General features: G+C 44.5%; 1 protein-coding gene across 1 annotated transcript; it reads left to right on the forward strand.

Annotated features, from left to right (window-relative positions):
• Positions 1-4,310: 4,310 nt before the first annotated feature.
• LOC137520923 (selenoprotein Pb-like) lies at positions 4,311-19,320 on the forward strand. Its single transcript, XM_068239512.1, has 5 exons — positions 4,311-4,391; positions 4,600-4,809; positions 11,213-11,425; positions 16,016-16,157; positions 18,446-19,320. The coding sequence occupies exons 2-5, from the start codon at positions 4,604-4,606 to the stop codon at positions 18,689-18,691; spliced, it is 807 nt and encodes a 268-aa protein (XP_068095613.1). The 5' UTR covers positions 4,311-4,391; positions 4,600-4,603; the 3' UTR covers positions 18,692-19,320.
• The last annotated feature ends 1,129 nt before the right edge of the window (positions 19,321-20,449 follow it).

A 20,449-nucleotide genomic window follows, 5' to 3' on the forward strand; every position in this document is an offset into this window, starting at 1 on the left:
TGTACGGAGTAGATTGTCTTGTCACTTCTAAAATGTATAGCAAATTCCAAGACACAAAAGGGTGAGAGAGTTCTGCCCTTAGTACAATCTAAATACTATGGGCTTCATTCACTAAACTGTGATAACTCATAGCACGGCCGCGCTAGCTTTTTTGCATTTTTACGCGCAATCGCGAATTTCCGTGTGCAATCGCGAATGCGTGCGAAAATGCACGCAAAAATGCTAGCGCGGCCGTGCTATGAGTTATTCACGGTTTAGTGAATCAAGCCCTATAGGCCCTATTATGCCTGGCACACACCCTGCAATTACCCGTCAGATCGACGGGTCTAATCGATAATTTCCGACAGGTCTGATCAGGTTTCTGATCGATGTTCTGAAAGATTTTGTGATCAGAAAACAAATGGAAATCAGACTTATCAGAAATTATTGCTTCAGCCCTTTGATCTGATGAGAAATTGCATGCTGTGTACCAGGCATTACACACAAGCCAGTATTCACTTCACAGAAATTAACAATCTGATCACAGTTAATGGGTTGTCAGAGGCATGCAATCTAAATATGGCCATAAACGTTTAGATTGCCACCCAATGTGGTAAACAGGTCAATCCCTTTCTGATCTGAAACTGATCAGAGAGGGATCGAATCCCCTCATAACTGAAGCATTGCTCCATTCAAAACAGTGCAATGGTATGGGCTGTCAAACTACCTCCGCTCTCCCACCACATTCAATAAACTAAAAATTTCCATGTGGTTTAAAGTATGGTGACCATACGTCCCGCTTTACTCGGGACGCGTCCCGTGTTCGGGGGGGGGGGGGGGGGGGGCTCTCCCAGGCTGCATGAGGTCCTGGGAAACGTCCCGCTTTTAGCTGCGGGACGTCCCGGCTTCGGGACTCTGGCCACCGTCCAATGTCTCATAGACGCTGCGCCAGTTCATTTCCTGCAGCCCCTCTGCAGCCGTCCCATGCCAGCCTTTTGAAAAAAAAGCTCTCCCATTCCCATTTCAGTAAAAATTGCAGTTAAATTGTTCATGTCGATTTTGCCACGATTTTGAAAAATCACACCAATTTGGCTGTGATTTTACCGCGATTCTCATTCAAGTGAATGGGAGAGCATTTTGAAAACGCTAGCAAAACAAAAACAAAAATGCTGCATGTGTGTTTTAGCCCTTACTGGTTTTGTTTAGAATGGTGAGCTTTGTGTTGGCAGTACCAACAGAATAAGTTTAAGCTGCAGTATAGTAAAGCAACCACAAGATGTCGCTGTGTTCCTATCTGTTCTAAGTAGGCTGCATTTCCTGGTGGTGGTGTATGGTTTATCTCTGCATATTTTTCTCTAGTAGAGTTCTAACTTGTTATACTGGGTGGGTGCCTGTCTGCTTCTGCGTGTACGAACCACTCTGCTCCATCACTTTGAACTGTGGTAATCTTTTTACATGACATTTATTTTCCGCTTTGTTGTTGGGGATGGCAGTGTACAATTTGAACAAGAGCCCATGGCTTTGTAGCTACAACCCCTGGTCGAGCTAGGGATTGGGTCACAATACACTCCATAAAGAGTACCTGAGATGGGACAGAAGAAAAGAATTATACATACCTGGGGCTTCCTCCAGCCTCCTCCAGGCTAATCAATCCCTCATCATCCTCCACCGCTGCCTGGGTCCTCCGCATTTGGCCCTGGAAAGTCCTCCAGTCTTCGCAAAGGAAATCTGGTCCATTGCAGGGAGCATTCTGCGACTGTGCAGTACTCTCCTGGTGATAGGAGAGCGATGCCCATGCACAGTACGCCCCAGGCCGGAGGACTTTCTAGGGTCAAATGCAGAGGATCCAGGCAGTGGTGAGGACGATGAAGGAGTGATCAGCCTGGAGAGGGCTGGAGGAAGCCCCAGGTATGTATCTTTTTTTTCTCCTGCCCCATTTCAGGTACACTAGTCAATAGGCAAATGCTTAATCAGTTGTTGAGCAGTCATATTTCCTGGGAAATATCAGTTGGACATATTGGGCCTGACGCACTAACGATTATATTACTGTGGAGTGGTGGTGGTTTGTACGCACAGAAATACTGCAATACAGACATACATACAAATATGGCATATACTATATGAACCAGATATATCACTATTCATCAACATGGCCTCCTATGCTTTTACAGGAGGGTATCACAGAGCACAGTACTCATCAGTGGAGTAAAGTGCAGTACAGATAACCTGCTCAAATATTTGTCAGCCACATAAACATGGAAGTGTACAAAATGCAAGAGCTGGTTAATGATCTGCACAGGAACCCTCCAACCAAACAAAGCCCTTCACAGCCCCTGTGGGCTTGAGACCGGCCACTGGGAATCAGTAGGCTGTATACTTTTTTTCACAGATCTGATCAGTTTCTTGATCGAAAAATAGGATCTGAAGTGAAAATTGCATGCTGTGTACCAAGCAGAAAAAGATTAAAAGACAACCGAGGTGACATGTGACATGATGAGATAGACATGTGTATGTACAGTGCCAAGCACACAAATAACTAGGCCGTGTTCCTTTTTCTCTTTCTCTGCCTGAAAGAGTTAAACATCAGGTATGCAAGTGACCATTTCTGTCTGGGTCGGGCCGGGTCGGACTACAGCGTAACCCTCACTGATAAGGAATTGCAGCCATAAAACATCTTCCTGCCAGTAAATGGCTTTGGAGAGCAGGAAAGAGATAAAAACGATCAATAATTCATAGATTTTAGCTCTGGCATAATTCAATGAATGTGTCATTGAGAAGAGGCCATGAAACAGTAAAAACGTAAAAAGTAGATTTAAATATACAATTAAACTATGGGATAACTAAAAAAAAGTTTTAGAAGGAAGAGCACAGATACAATTGCTTATCTCATTAATTTATTTTCACCTTGGATGTCCTTTAAGATGAAATGGGGCCCAAGGCAACATACTAGCCTTTACTCCCTCCTATAATATTTTTTGGTAAGTTGAGGTGGGAGATTGGTAGTGGGGCTCTTGATGCCCCCTAGGCCCCAGGCAGTTGCTTAGGTTGCCTTGTCAATGATCCTGCTCTGGTACCAGGCCCTAAATCTTTGTGCACCCCTTACATTTTCATTGCCTGGAATGATCATTCATGCTTAGTCATCTCAAGTGGACACCTGCAAAGGGAATACAAACCCCATGCACATTCTATCCTGGCCAGGATTCAAACCAGGTACTCCGGCTCAAAGAGGAACTCCAGTGAAAATAATGTAATAAAAAAAGTTCTTAATTTTTACAATAATTATGTATAAATGATTTAGTCAGTGTTTGGCCATTGTAAAATCTTTTAAATCCCTGATTTGCAGTCTGACATTTATTACATGGTGACATTTTTACTGTTGGCAGGTGATGTAGCTGCTGCATGTTTTTTTTGGCAGTTGGAAACAGCTGTAAACAGCTATTTCCCAAATTCCCACAATGCAGCAAGGTTCACAGACAGGAAACTGCCAGGAGTAGGTACTCAAGAGTTTCTTGTGGGAGGGGTTTGACCACAATATCAGTCATACAGCGCCCCCTGATGGGCTGTTTGTGAAAAGGAATAGATTTCTCAGGTAAAAGGGGGTATCTGCTACTGATTGGGATAAAGTTCAATTCTTGGTCGGAGTTTCTCTTTAAGTGTCTCGCTTTCTTATTTTAAAAAGTTGGGAGGTATGGCTCCATCGTTCACACTTACTGCGTCACAGTACTTGTGGTAACGCACTGCAGTCTGTGCGTCGGGCCCCAACGGGTCATTGGCATACCGCTGCCCCCTGCTCAGTGACATACTTCTTGCTAGACAGGAAGTACGTCACTGGGATTCCCGTCGATCTGCGCATGCGTGTCACTATGCTCCATGGCTTACACTTTCTGCGTGACAGTACTTGCGGTGACACGCTGCAGGCTAAGCGTCAGGATTGTAGCTCGATGAACACTTTCAGCACAACGATGTAAGTGTAAAAGGCCCCAATGACTTGCATTGCCGTCACGTTACACTGCGGTAAAACAGAGTAACGCAACGCACACTAACGGGGCCTCAAGCTTTACTGCAATACTCCAAAAATATTGCTGGGAATGCTGAAACAATAACACCACCTTCTGTGGACCTCAGACAAAAACTTTCTAGTTACACAAATGGACAACTTTAGAATTCTGGAAAGTCCTGACCAAGAACCATGTGTTGTTGCCATGGCTACAAGCTTTATTTTTCAGCAATTATAGAAATTGTTAGCTAGCAGCAATCACTTTTAATAAATGAACAGTTTATGTAGCAAACATTTATGCCCTTGAATGGGATGCCCCCCACCCCCGCCTTAGGGAGGAGCTACAGGAGTAAAGTGCAGTTGGTCTGAAAGGTTTGCACAACAGCAGCAGACAGAAGCAGGACAGCAGGGCAAGGTGAGCTGGGGGAGGAAGCTGTGAATGACTATAGCATATTGGTGTGCAAATGATGCACTGGACAAATGCTTGTGATGCAAGCTGAGACAACTGGTGAATCAGCAACAGCCTGGGACAAAGGAACAGACCCCACAGGAAATCACTGGACAGCGGTCGAATCCTAAGTAGTGGAGATCATTTTGATAATTTGTGTCTTATTTTTTTCCAGTTGCATGATGAAGGGCGCATCTCTGTTTGTGATCACCCTGCTGTGTCTATCAGCTGCGGTTTACTCCGCGGAGAATGAGACGATGATCTGTAAGCCGGCTCCGCGGTGGAGCATTGGAGAGGAGGTGCCCATGCTGAAGTCCCATGGCACTGTCACTGTGGTGGCTCTTCTGCAGGCCAGTTGTCACTTCTGCCTGGTGCAGGCCAGTAGGTAAGCAACACCTTACTACAGGCATCTTCAACTAGCTCTAGCCTGGATACACCAGTCAGAGTACTCAAACCATCTAGCTAGAGGTAGCCATACACTGGACAATTTTTTTGTCCATTTAGACTTTCGATTACACAAAACATTGAGTTGGACGTAGACTGAAGTAGATTTAAACATTTTGCATTATTAAGATCGATATTAAGGGCTTACATTGATTAAAAGATTGATCTGCAAAGACAGGCAACTAAATTAAAGAGCTCACTTACCAATAAAGGTTGGATAAACTGGGCTTATTTAGCTTGGAAAAAAAGGTGACTGAGAAATGATCTGATTACCATGTATAAACACATCAGAGGGCAATACAAAAGCTTGGCAGTTGAGCTTTTTGACCCTAGGCATGTCCAAAGGACAAAGGGACATGAATGATCTATGTATGGAAGAAAAAACTTCATCTTACCTCAGGAAGTAGTTATGGCAGACTTTATATCTGCATTTAAAGAGGGCTTGGATGCTTTCCTTGCATTGAAGGACATTCACAGATATAATTATTAGGTAATTCCTGGGAGAGTTGATCCAGGGATTTATCTAACTGCCATATGGAGTTGGGAAGGGAATTTTCCGTTATAAGGCTAATGGGCCCAAGCCTTGTAAGGTTTTGTGCCTTCCCCTGGATCAACTGGGACATGTGCGAGTTCAGGATGGTGTGTTTTTTTTCCTTCTGTCTTTTTTTAACCAAACTATGTAACTATATTGGTCTTTAGTCAGCTGTAAAATAATTGATCATCAGTATTTATTATTATTGATTAAGGAAACACCAACATATTCTGTGGCAGTGTACAGTGTAAGAATCATGGCGTACATAGTAATAAAGACAGTGGTATTCACAAAATATAGACATTGGTACCTAATACAGAATTGGTAGACATAGAAATCACATTGACAAATGTAACACGATGAACAAACTGTATAGCAAATTCCAAGACACAAAGGGATGAGAGAGCCCTGCCCTTGCAAGCTTACAATCTTAAGGAACAGGGAGGAAACAAAAGGTAGGGGTAGCATACAATATGTATACTGAGAAACAGTGTGTTTTTAGGTTATATTTAGTAAGGAGTACAACTTGTCCAAAGATGGAAGGGGAATGGCTTACATTAGAGTAAATGCCTGTTTGAAAAAGTGAGATTTGATGGAGCGTATAAAGATTTCAAAGATTTGACAGTTTTGGGTGTGTTTTGGAAGGAGATCCAAGAGGAGGGGTGAGGTACGTGAGAAATCTTGTAAAGGTGCATGTGAAGAGGTGATTATAAAGGAGGACAGAAGATGGTCATGTGCAGATCTGAGATTGTGATGGTATCTGTATCATATGTATCATAATTTCGATTGAAAACAAAATCAAGTGGTAATTGAATAGTATATGGCCAGCTAAATACTGTACAGATCTCCTTATGGTTCATATACACACTTGAGATAAAAGTCTTTGGAAAAGGCAAGATCACAGACCAATTTTACCCCCTTCCATGTAGTATGAGAGCCATACTCTACACAGTCTATTCTATGGAGCTGCACTCCCCATCAGATAAAATCTTTGCAAGATGCTGCACACAAAGATGCTGTACACATACAACAGATCAGTATCTGCAAAAGATCTGTTCCTGCAAAAGATCCATTCCTGCAAAATACATTCATAGTCTATGATATCTGCAGATCCTCATACACACTTGGTTTAACAGACAATCATCTGCAGATCAGATCCACCAGGATGGATTTTCAGATCTGCAGATGATTGCCAGATATGCAGATGAAGTCTGTTAAACAAGGTGTGTATGATGATCTGCAGATCTCATAGACTATGAATGCACTTTGCAGGAATGGATCTTTTGCAGGAACAGATCTTTTGCAGATAATGATCTTTTGAGTGTGTACGGGCATCTGTGTGTGCAGCATCCTGCAAAGATTTTATCTGATGGGGAGTGCAGCTCCATAGAATAGACTGTGTAGAATATAGCTCTCATACTACATGGAAGGGGGTAAAATTGGTCTGTGATCTTTCAGTTTCCAAAGACTTTTATCTCAAGTGTGTATGAAGCATTAGTGCTTGCTAAACAACCCTGACTCATCCAGGCCTGGACTCCACAAGACCTCTGAAGGTTTCCTGTTGTACAAGGCACCAAGATGTTGTCAGCAGATCATTTAAAGGCTACCTGAACGCTAAATATATTTTAAAAAAGATGCCTACTGTGTGTGTGGGGAGTTTTGCAGAGGCTTACTGCACCTCCTGTGCCCCCCTCCGTTCTCTCCCACTTTGCCCTGTTCTGTATTGCTGGTTGGCCCAGTCGGTGCTCTCTGGCCCAGACATATTACACTGCACATGCCCAGTTTGTAGGCTTGGGCGCCTTGTGACTGCGCTCCCCGGCGACCCCACATGACGTAAGCACGCACTCGCAAGGTGCACATACTGCGCATGTGTACCATAGTTTGTCTGGATCGGAGGGCACTGACCACGCCAACCGGCAAAAGAGAACAGGGAAAAGGAGGCGGAGAACAGAGCGTGACGCCAGGGCACGGGAGGTGCGGTGAGCCTCTGCACTACTCCTCACACACAAAGTAGGCGTCTTTTTTTTTTTTTTAATATATTTAGCGCTCAGGAATCCTTTCAGTCTTGTACGTTGCAAGATGAGGTCTCTATGGTCTGCACTTGTTTTTTTTCCTCCAAATCACATAAATAAAACTATATAGTGTGTCTAAAGCATCTGGAGATGATGGGCAGATCAACCAAGAGACAGATCTCTATCTGATCAAACTGATCAGGGAGAGATCTGATCAGAGAGAACTCTGTTGGCTGCCCATACACCGCATTTCAGAAATCAGGCATGCAACACCACCACCTCACTGCATCCATTGCAGTCCCTCATATGTTATGTGTCACACACGCATTACGTGCTATACGCTGGCAGCGACTGGGGAGCAAATGCCGAAGCGGGTGAATACTAGTGTCGGGAGGCCGGACAGGTGAGATATTTTAATATACAGGCACTGGGTGGCATATAACATTTGGGGGCATAGTGGCCGGGGGTTCCTTTGCATTCGTTGCTCTTCAGCCACGGTGGCCTGAGATTTCCCAGCAGGTACGATTGATACATTTGATCGATTTTGGCCTGAAATAGTGGCACTGCAATCAGCTGCAAAATTGCCAGACGTATGGCGAAACTCATCATCTTGCCTCCACTGAAATGCTGATAACATCTGCAAACACTATTGATGACTCATTTTTCACTGTAAATAATAGTAATTATTATTATTATCGATTTATAAAGTGCAAACATATTCCGTGGTGCTGTATGAAGTAATCAATAACAGTGACAAGTTTGTATGCTAGAATAAAACTAACTGATAATGCAAGTAGTGTGTATTCCATTATTTATCAAAGCCTTCTTTCAAAAGACAACTGAAGCCAGGGGGATATGGAGGCTGCCTTATTTATTTCCTTTTAACTACTTCTCTACCGCAGGTTTTTTTCCCCTCAAAAGCTCTTCCCATTCATTCGGTAATAACTTTATCACTAATTATCACACTGAAATGATCTACAGTGGGTTGCAAAAGTATTCGGCCCCCTTGAAGTTTTCCACATTTCGTCACATTACTGCCACAAACATTTATCAATGTTATTGGAATTCCACATGAAAGACCAATACAAAGTGGTGTACACATGAGAAGTGGAACAAAAATCATTCGTGATTCCAAACATTTTTTTTTACAAATAAATAACTGCAAAGTGGTGTGTGCATAATTATTCAGCCCCCTTTGATCTGAGTGCAGTCAGTTGCCTATAGACATTGCCTGATGAGTGCTAATGACTAAATAGAGTGCACCTGTGTGTAATCTAATGTCAGTACAAATACAGCTGCTCTGTGAGGTCCTCAGAGGTTGTCTAAGAGAATATTGGGAGCAACAACACCATGAAGTCCAAAGAACACACCAGACAGGTCAGGGATAAAGTTATTGAGAAATTTAAAGCAGGCTTAGGCTACAAAAAGATTTCCAAAGCCTTGAACATCCCACGGAGCACTGTTCAAGCGATCATTCAGAAATGGAAGGAGTATGGCACAACTGTAAACCTACCAAGACAAGGCCGTCCACCTAAACTCACAGGCTGAACAAGGAGAGTGCTGATCAGAAATGCAGTCAAGAGGCCCATGGTGACTCAGGACGAGCTGCAGAGATCTACAGCTCAGGTGGGAGACTCTGTCCATAGGACAACTATTAGTCATGCACTGTACAAAGTTGGCCTTTATGGAAGAGTGGCAAGAAGAAAGGCATTGTTAAAGGAATACTTAAGTCACCTAAAAAAAAATGACTTTTACTCACCCGGGGCTCCCCTGAGCCCCCTGCAGCTGAACGGTGCCCTCGCCGTGTCCCTACGATGCACCAGGACTCGCCGGCGGCCACTTCCGGTTTGGCCGTCACCGGCCGACAGGCTGGGAACGCGGCTGATTATCTGCGTCCCCGGCCGCAATAGCATTATAGAGGGCGCTATTGCGGCCGGGGACACGGATAATCAGCCGCGTTCCCAGCCTGTCGGCCGGTGACGGCCAGACCGGAAGTGGCCGCCGGGGAGTCCAGGCGCATCGGAGGGACACGGCGAGAGCACCGTTCAGCTGCAGGGGGCTGAGGGGAACCTCGAGTGAGTAAAAGTCATTTTTTAGGTGACTTAAGTATTCCTTACAGAAAGCATAAGAAGTCCCATTTGCAGTTTGCCACAAGCCATGTGAGGGACACAGCAACCATGTGGAAGAAGGTGCTCTGGTCAGATGAGACCAAAATGGAACTTTTTGGCCAAAATGCAAAACGCTATGTGTGGCAGAAAACTAACACTGCACATCACTCTGAACACACCATCCCCACTGTCAAATATGGTGGTGGCAGCATCATGCTCTGGGGGTGCTTCTCTACAGCAGGGACAGGGAAGCTGGTCAGAGTTGATGGGAAGATGGATGGAGCCAAATACAGGGCAAACTTGGAAGAAAACCTCTTGGAGACTGCAAAAGACTTGAGACTGGGGCGGAGGTTCACCTTCCAGCAAAACAATGACCCTAAACATAAAGCCAGGGCAACAATGGAATGGTTTAAAACAAAACAAATCTATGTGTTAGAATGGCCCAGTCAAAGTCCAGATCTAAATCCAATCGAGACTCTGTGGCAAGATCTGAAAACTGCTGTTCACAAATGCTGTCCATCTAATCTGATTGAGCTGGAGCTGTTTTGCAAAGAAGAATGGGCAAGAATTTCAGTCTCTAGATGTGCAAAGCTGGTAGAGACATACCCTAAAAGACTGGCAGCTGTAATTGCAGCAAAAGGTGGTTCTACAAAGTATTGCTTCAGGGGGCTGAATAATTACGCACACACCACTTTGCAGTTATTGATTTGTAAAAAATGTTTGGAATCATGTATGATTCCCGATCCACTTCTCACGTGTACACCACTTTGTATTGGTCTTTCACGTGGAAATCCAATAAAATTGATGCATGTTTGTGGCAGTAATGTGACAAAATGTGGAAAACTTCAAGGGGGCCGAATACTTTTGCAACCCACTGTATACTGGGCTTTCTTTGGGCAGTACTTTATTCTAAGAATTATATTATTTTATATGCATTTGACAGGGAAGAAGAAGAAAAAAATGAAAAAAATCACCATTTCTCAGCTTTCAGCCATTGTAGTTTAAAAATAAAATGTGCTATTGTAGGTAAAACAGACACATTTTATTTGCCCATTTGCCCCGGTTATTACAATGTTTAAATTGTGTCCCTAGTACAAAGTATGGCGATAATATTTTATTTTGGTTTAGGGGTGAAGGAGTTTCAAAAATAATGAAAATGTATTTACTTTTTCTATGGTAAGTGAATAATGGTGTATTTGGAAGTAGTTTTACTTTTTGGCCACAAGATGGTACTATACGTACTCAGTTTTCTAAAAATAGAAAACGGAACCAAATATCTAGATGTGTTTATAGGTGTTTGTAAACAAGGACGTAGAAAAGCGTGACAGAAGTTGCTAAGTGCAATACCAGCTGCCTGACTGTCCTGCTGATCCTCTGCCTCTAATACTTTTAGCCATAGACCTTGAAGAAGCATGCTGCAGATCAGGTGTTTCTGACATTATTGTCAGATCTGACAAGATTAGCTGCATGCTTGTTTATGATGTGATTCAAACACTACTGCAGCCAAATAGATCAACAGGGCTGCCAGGCAACTGGTATTGTTTAAAAGTAAATAAATATAACAGCCTCCATATTCTTCTCACTTCAGTTGTCATTTAAGTTATTTCAAGCACACTTTAGTATGAGTATTTTATCACTTAAAACTGTTTCTAATCTCCTTGGATGAGTGAAATCTTTGTCATTTTTTTGTAGCATGGGCCCACTGCGTAAAAAACTGGCCAGTCAGGGACTGACTAACATCAGCTACATCATTGTAAATGATCAGAGTCCTCTCTCCAAATACCTGTACCCAGAGCTGAAGAGGCGAGCGCCAGAGGGAGTGCCAGTATACCAGCAGATCCCTGACCAGGAAGATGTGTGGGGCATTCTGGGAGGAAACAAAGACGACTTCCTGATTTATGACAGGTAATCACTCATTGCCGGATGTGCAGCACAACAGCAGCCCAGGAGCTCTGACAGAAACTTACAGCAAAGGTGGAGCAGGTGCCCAGAGCAATCATGCTACTTGTTTCATTCACTGAAAACTTATTGGTTGCTCTGAGCACACTCAACTTTTACTACAGGTTCTTAATAACTTTTACTACATGTCTTAATAATTCAGACAGTCTATCAAGTGCAGACATGATCTAGAGATACCCGAATGTCAGTTTAAAGCAAACCTGTTTGTGTGTGGGTCAGTGGGGGGGGGGGGGGGGGGGGGGGGGCTGGGCATAACATATATATATATATACTTACCTCAGTAGACTTTACAGATCGTCTTTGTACCCACTGTTCCTGCGCTCATGCGCAGAGGCTTCCTATTGCCGGGGTATCTATTCTTTCTTTTATTTCGCTTCAGGTACATTAATCACTGTTGGAAGCAGGGCAGTAACTATAATCTATGGGGCCCTCCAGTAACAATCTAATGGGTCTCCCCTCCTTAGAACCACCCACCCTTTCCCCTGTGAAGATCCCCCAGAACCTTACAACAAGTGATGCAGCCGTGTGTGTGTGTGTGTGTCACAGCAAGTGACCATGGCACACCAAGTGCAGCTCCACCATAACTAATATAGGCTGTGTAGACTTGCTTCCAGCCCCCTCCCCCACCCACCAAACAAATGTGGCCCATTTGCCTTCCACCTACCTCTTCCTCTCTACCCGCCGCTTCCCTCCCCCTCCCCCCTTCCACATAAGTGTGACCAGTATACCTGAAATTTTCATCACATAACCAGAAGCATCGACAGGGCCGGATTTACCATAATGCTTTCTCCCCTCCCCAAGTACATCCCTCCGCCTTACCAGATTCCCAAGTGGAGTGCAAATTACAGGTTATTCACCTGGGTCTCTGCATTCCACTGACCAGATCTTCCTTCAGTTGGGGGCACGTCTAGCTACCTAATACTTGGGGACACCTCTAGCTACTTATACTGAGTGTTAGTATGGCTACCTAGTACTAATGGTCACCTGTAGCTACCAACAGTTGTGTTCAAAATTATTCAACCCCCACTGACATGGGTGTTTTGGCCAGTTTGACATTGATTTTGATCATTTTCAGTCATCTTGTTTATTATTAAATCAAAGAGGCACTTGTAAGTCAGACAAATATAACATAACATTTATAATGAAATAACCACAAATGTCTTTTCTGTGCTCACATCATTATCAGTTTTATTCAACCCCCAAGTGACATTCATTCTTAGTACTTAGTGCAACATCCTTTTCCAGTTATAACAGCTTTTAAACGTGAAGTATAGCTTGACCCAAGTGTCTTGCAGCGATCTACGGGTATCTTAGCCCATTCTTCATGGGCAAAAGCCTCCAGTTCAGTCACATTCTTAGGCTTGCGTGCTGCAACTGCTTTCTTTAAAGAGACTCTGTAACCTCAAAAACATCCCCTGGGGGGTACTCACCTCAGGTGGGGGAAGCCTCCGGATCCTAATGAGGCTTCCCACGCCGTCCTCTGTCCCACGGGGGTCTCGCTGCAGCCCTCCGAACAGCCGGCGACATACCCGACTGTAAATTCAATATTTACCTTTGCTGGCTCCAGCGGGGGCGCTGTGGCTGCTTTCGGCTCCGAACTACACGGAAATACCCGATCTCAGTCGGGTCCGCTCTACTGCGCAGGCGCCGGAAACTTGCGCCTGTGCAGTAGAGCAGACCCGACGGCGATCGGGTATTTCCGCCTACTTTGGAGCCGACAGCCGTCAGAGCGCCTGCGCAGGAGACAGGAAGGTAAATATTGACGTCATCTTTCACGGAGGGCTGCAGCGAGACCCTTGAGGGACGGAGGACGGCGTGGGAAGCCTCATTAGGATCCGGAGGCTTCCCCCACCCGAGGTGAGTACCCCCCCAGGGGACGTTTTTACGTTACAGATCCTCTTTAAGTCCCACCAGAGGTTCTCCATTGGATTTAAGTCTGGTGACTGCGATGGCCACTCCAAAATGTTCCAGCCTTTAATCTGCAACCATGCTCTAGTGGACTTGGAGGTATGCTTGGGATCATTGTCCTGTTGAAAGGTCCAACGTCTCCTAAGCTTCAGGTTTGTGACGGACTGCATCACATTTTCATCCAATATCTCCTGGTACTGAAGAGAATTCATGGTACCTTGCACACGCTGATGCTTCCCTGTAGCTGCAGAAGCAAAACAGCCCCAAAGCATAATTGACCCCCCCGCCATGCTTCACAGTAGGCAAGGTGTTCTTTTCTTCATAGGCCTTGTTCTTCCTCCTCCAAACATAGCGTTGGTCCATGGGCCCAAACAGTTCTAATTTTGTTTCATCAGTCCACAGAACACTACCACAAAAGTTTTGGGATAGTGTTCTGTGGACTGATGAAACAGCTAGGGCTAGGGATTTGGGCAGCATTGGAGACAGATGGGAAGAGGAAGCTTCTGCACTGGAGACGAACTGAGAAATGAGCGAAACTGATAGCGGCTGCTGCGGTGTGAAGGCAGGCTGGCTACCTATACTGAAAGGGGGGGAAGTGGGAAAACAAGGGATTAAGGGAGTCATTTGGCTACCTATACAGGAGGGAAGGGGGGAGGAGTCATCTTGCTACCTATACTGAAGGGGGGCGGCTAGTGACAGCGGCCTTGGGCGGTAAAGAGTACAAATCTGGCCCTGCCCCCCATGTACCTGCATCTGACACGACAAAAGATAGCTTTTCACCATCGCGTAACACCGCCACTTGTCAAAACACAAGCAGTATTATTGAAATTATTTTTTTCTCTGCTCATAAATGTTATAAGTTAGTATTTACTGCTGGAAGTGTCTGGATAGAATACAGTTCACATTAGTTCATAAGGTTAAGGTTAGGGATCATTTATGGGGATAAGGTTAGGCTTAGCGGAATGGTTATAATTAGGCATTTTTCAGGGAAATGGTTAGAGACAAGACCAGTGGGGTAAGGAAGGGTTTAAGATAAAGGGAAGATATGTGCAGAAAGATGTTATGATGGGCATACAGCCAGTTGTTGGGGTTATGGTTACATAGTAGAGACTGTTAGAACCCTCATTGCAGGAAAGAAACAATGTAAATGGGGAAACAAATAGACCTTGCTGCTAAAACTTGACGAGTGGAAATTCTGATATAAGCCTATATGAGTCTGCTTGACATGAAACATCCAGCACGAGAGGCAGAACTACAAATAAAGTGACCCTATAGCAGAAGTTTGGTAAGGCACCGTGTACAAAGACACACGCACGCACGCACACACACACACACACACACACACTCTTGAACAAAATGGGTGTGGCCACACATCAGGCTGTGGTTGTAGTTATGGAGGGTGGAAAAGGTACATCTAGTATTTAGATAGCTAGATGTACCTTCTTCTCTCGATAGCGATATTTGCATCCCTTCCGCCCATTTAGATAGCAAAATGTGCCCCCTTCCCCAAGGGGGCCCATTTGGCTCTGCGTAATGTAAGATTAAAAATAGATGTTTTTAGACATTATAGTGTACGGACGTTTGTGGATATTATTTGGATACTAGACTGTATGCCCTGTAGCGGGCACTTGAACCCATGGGCAACAGGATCACTCTTCATTTGCCCTCCTCCCCACACTGGACTCCGGACTACCCCTGTCTGCCCAGGCAGCCAATGAGGAGCCACAGCAGCCCAGGAGCTGGCCAAAGTGCACATGTGCAGAACGAACTTGACACGGACAAAGAGACACAGGCAGAAGCAGCAACAGGCATTTTATTATAGTGGAGATGTACAGACACATACAACATGAAATGTATTCTCAAGGACATACAGATATATGTTAACTTTTAACACGCACACTAGAATCATCAGGAAACTTGTAGTGGATAGCAATAAACCCGAATAGATTTGGAAATACCACTACCTCTAGAGCATACATGTCAAACTCCAGCCCGCGGGCCAAATCTGGCCCTCAGAGCCAAAAAATTTGGCCCTCAAGTGGTTCCCCCACTTTGCATTATGTTTGGCCCACTCTACACCACCAGGGAAGCTATAGTGGAGGAGAAGCCCTAGAACACCTGGGAAGCCATATGGGCTAGGTAGGGAGAAAGCACCAAACAAAAGGAAACTATAAAGGGCAGGGTGGAGCCCTTAGAGACCAGGGAACTGTATAGGGGAAAGTGGGGGTCTCCAGACACCAGGGAACCGTATAGGGGAGGGAGGATTACTAGACACCAGGGAACTTTATAAGGGAGGAGGGTGGCCAATAGACATTGAGGTTGGCCCGCAACTAGGTCCCAGTGTACAATCTCGTCCCACTTTGTATTTGAGTTTGACACCCATGCTCCAGAGTCTTGTGGGCAGTGATGTTACTTCCTGCAAAAGAGGAACTCTCTATAATTTAATTAGTGTGACAATACCCGTAACAGTGCACATACACACACTTCCTGGGCTCCGTAGCTCCTGCCATGCCTTATCTGGTTATGAGTGGCCTGCTATGTCCTGTCCTATACCTGACCATATACAGCTTTCAGAAATCTGTACGATATTAAAAAAGTGTTTATTTTTTCTTTCTTTTATTTTTACAGGTGTGGGCGTCTCACCTTTCATATACGATTGCCTCTCAGCTTCCTCTTTTACCCATACGTAGAGGCTGCCATTAACGCCACTTATTATGAAGACTATTGTCAGAACTGCAGTTTCTACGCCAATGTCACCTGGACTGCCACGGTAACCGCTAATCTGCTGATTCATCCGTCACGCAGAGTTCTTGTATACAAAACTTTAGGGGACTGGATTTGCTGGGAAATAATGATTATAATTATTTTGACCGGGACCCTCAATATAGTACAAACTCACGGGCGGTTTGGGCGTAAATGCTACCTCCTTGAGTGCTGGGCTGGGGAATGGAGAAAATATTTCAAGCCCAACGCCAAGCACAAATCTAAATATACCATCTAACAGCCTATTAAAGAGGAGCTACAGTATGGCCTGAATTATAAACCTAATCTCCTTATTAACTATTATATTGCCAAAAGTATAGGGACACCTGTCTTTATACAAGTATATGAACTTTATAGGAAGTCTTAAGCTATTTTAAAAATAAAAAAACATATAAAAACAGATAACTACCTAAGGAGAGGGAAGGCTTTGGGTCCTATAGAGCCTTCCCATTCACCTCCCTTCCTCCGCGTTCTCCTGCAGACTCCCCCGTTAGCAGTCCACGCTCTCTTCTGGGTTGGGCTGGCTTCGGCAGTCTTCTGAAGCACTTCCTAAGACTGGCTGCTCCATACTACGCACATGCGAGCGCCCTCTCTCGAGCATGCAGTACAGAGCCGCCGGTCTTTGGGAGCCTGAGTGCTTCTGAAGACTGCAGAAGTCTGGGATGGGAGGAACAGAGGAGCCTGCGGGGGAATGAGGAGACCAGCAAGAGACCCAAAGCCTTCCCTCTCCTTAGCTGAGTATCTGTCGCTTCATACTCACTTTAATGACATCCCATTATTATCCATGGGCTTTAAAGTGTACCTGTTGTGAAAAAAGTGCCCCAAACGGGTACTCACCTCAATAGCTAATCCAGATCCTTCCCCCATCTTCCGATCGCCACCGTCTTGCAAATACTCACATGTCCCCCGTTCTGCCACTGCTGACTTCTCCGCTTTGTCCCGGGAAAGAGATTGGTGATCGGCACAGGCATAAGGATCTCCATTGGGTTGCAAAAGACTTTTGATTCATGGTGGATCAATGAAAACTCTCCCTGTTGCTAGGTAGAATTCATCTATTGTAATTCTATCGAGAGCTCCATGCTCCAGACGGCCTCCAGTCTGTTTACCGGCTTTGGAAGGAAGAGTCAGCAGAGGTTGAATGGGGGGATATGTGAGTATCAGCGATCATCATAGAAGGGGCAGGTGGACGAGTGCAGCAGATGCAAAACAGGCAGTGCAGACGTGCGGCATAGCGAAGTTCATACCATCCTGTTTTGCATCCGCTGCAAATGTGAACCGAGGCTAATTGTGAATAGTACAATGTGGCAGATCAGGGAAATAACAGATGTCAGGGAGATATTGATTGTTTCTCTAGTCTACTACAAAACACATAGTGTATGGTCAGTTTTAAATCTAGAGTGTAATAAGAAGCTAAACGTATTCAATAAGGAGTCCTTGGGCAAGACTCCTAGGGCCCTGTTCACACTGGGGATTGCAAAACGAGCAACAAGGTGTTTTTTTGTTTTTTGGGGGGTTTTTTTTCATATTTTTACTGGAAATTTTCAGGATTTTTGAGTGATCACAATTTTTAACATTTCACTCGTGAACAAGCATTGCATGCACCGTGTTTGCGTTATCTGTGAATTGCGAATCGCTGGTGATCGCTACTGTGAGATCAATTCCATATCCTTTTAAATACACTAGTGCTTTCCAAAGTGCTAGCGATTCAGGAATTGGTGGAAAACAACCGCAAATCACCCCAATGGGAATGGAACCTTACACTTCTACTACCTACTGAGTGCGCCCTAATGGCTACAGCTCAGGCGCATTGAGTCCGCCGGGAGAAAAGCGCAAAAATAAATCTTCTGTGTCTTGTCTTGTCTAAACTCTACTCCCACCCATTTAGGGGACTTACTTTCTGTCAAGCCTCTGGCTGCTAATTTAGGGAGTGTTCACACTGCACGCGTTTCCAGCCGCGTTTTGGAAACGCCTGCAGGTGGCCGATACGCTCAACATCAGACATTGCATAGAGTGCAATGTCTGATGTTCACACTGCATGCGTTCCGGACCTGTGCGGTCCGGTAACGCATGCTGCACGCAGATTTTGCTAAAACGCGTGGCTGCCGCTGTCCCATTCACTTTTCAGTGATGGGATCAGCCACGCAACGCACACAAACGCGGATGGCCATGCGTTCGTACGCGTTGCGCTCCGCACGCGTTCCGCACGCATAACCATCCGCATTTGTAATCTGAACGGGCCCTAATCCACATTGCAGAGATCGGTTACATTACAGTCTCTCTTGTCTTTCCAAACAGAATGGTGGCTCTGCTAATGCCTCAGAGGTAAAGACAGGGAAAACAGCAGAAAGTGAAGCCACTCATAAGGAAGATGGTAAAGTGGATGGCCACCAGCAGCATGACCATAAGAGCGAGGGGCATGGGAAAGATGGGAACAGACATCACCATCCAACCAACAATGATGAAGACAATCGCAACAAAGAGCATCATGCAAATAAAGGGGATGACAAGCCTCACTATCCCACCAGCAAGGATGCATCATAAATCTTTTTTTTCAAATTTCAAGAACTTGGATAATGAATTTGATGCATCCAGGACACATATGCAGGCTTATTATAATGAAACACAATTTTCCATGATATCCTTTATAATCCCATCCTGTTAATATCAAATAATGTTCCTACAAGGCTTTATTCACACTAGAAGCATGCCAAACGCTTTTGCTTGACAATCACAGCCATATCATGCGCGAGACGACCTAGGCAGCTGCCTAGGACCTGGTGGGTGTCTAGGGGTCTGATTGTCATCTCTAAGCTTCTGTGTTTATCTCTGCCTAGAGGGAAACCACAGCTGCTACGTTGCCATGGTTACCATTTTACCCTTTGCTGTGTGGCACAATTCTGGTCCCCTTTAATTGAGTCGTGGACATGCAAGAAATATTGCAAGCAAAACTGAATGGAGCTGTGAACTTTATTACAGTAGGGAATTACAGGACTGATCACCATGGTAAGGGAAAAAAAACTTGCCGGTAATAGATGTGATGATTTTAAAGCAAAAATGAAGCAGAAGTAAACTGATTATTATTATTTTTTTATTACTTAGGATTTATATAGCGCAATCTACCGCAGCGCTGTATGAATGCTGGGCTGATGAAATAAACAATTGTATCCATAGTCTTATTTTGTGTTTGAAAGCTAAAAACACAAATTTAATATTTCTTAGTCTCAGCTGAATGACACCTCCTATCTCGAACAATCGACCTTTTTGTACCTGTTCCCTGAATTCAGAAGCGTTCCTCTGCTATGCAAAAGGTGATGGCTTGTAATAACAGTTGCACAGTCTGACAGAAGGGAAAGTGTCATCAACATATCTACATTCTTAACCCCTACAGTCAGAAAAAGAAACAGGGAACACAGTCTAGATCTGTGGGAGAATACATACATGTTTACCTCATCATTTCACATGTTGGTTCAGGTACCCTTTAAAGGACAAGTGAGAAGTATATGAAGGCTGCCATATTTATATCCTTTTAAACAATACCAGTTGCCTGGCATCCCTGCTGACCTATTTGGCTGTAGTAGTGTTTGAATCACACCAGAAACAAGCATGCAGCTAATCTTGCCAGATCTGACAGTAATGTCAAAAACACCTGATCTACTGCATGCTTGTTCAGGGTCTATGGCTAAAAGTATTAGAGACAGAGAGGATCAGCAGGATATCCAGGCAACTGGTATTGCTTAAAAGGAAATAAATATGGCAGCTGAGCCTACATATATCACTCTCACTTCAGTTGTCCTTTAAAGGGACGATCTATACAATGATATACATTCAAGGATTGCTTTTGAGACTGATCCCGAAATCTACCTACATATTTAACCACAGAAGATAGTCGGATCAGATGTAGCAGAAGATGGTTAGTTTGCGAAACAAGCATACCGTATATCTTTTGTAATATACCAACCACATCTCCTGCCTTGCCAGTCTTGCAGAAAGGGTTTTCCAAAAGCTATGTAATGTTCATATGCTGTGTTGATTTATACTGTAGATGCCTTCTAGATCTGTCAGTGTCACAGATGACCGCCAGGGGGCAGCCCTTGCCTTTCAATTTTTGGGTTGCTCAATGCAGCTTGGTGAAATTTGCCTTCTTAGATCAACCTGAGATGCTTGGTTACTCTGTTGTCAATGCAGCTTGCCGATTCTCAAGAGTTTATATATTCTGGCGTATAAGACTACTTTTTAACCCTTGAAAATCTTCTGAAAGGTCAGGGTCGTTTTATATGCTGGGTGTCATTTATGCCGGGT

The sequence above is a fragment of the Hyperolius riggenbachi genome, chromosome 6 (assembly GCF_040937935.1).
Source record: "Hyperolius riggenbachi isolate aHypRig1 chromosome 6, aHypRig1.pri, whole genome shotgun sequence".
Classification (NCBI taxonomy): Eukaryota; Metazoa; Chordata; class Amphibia; order Anura; family Hyperoliidae; genus Hyperolius; species Hyperolius riggenbachi.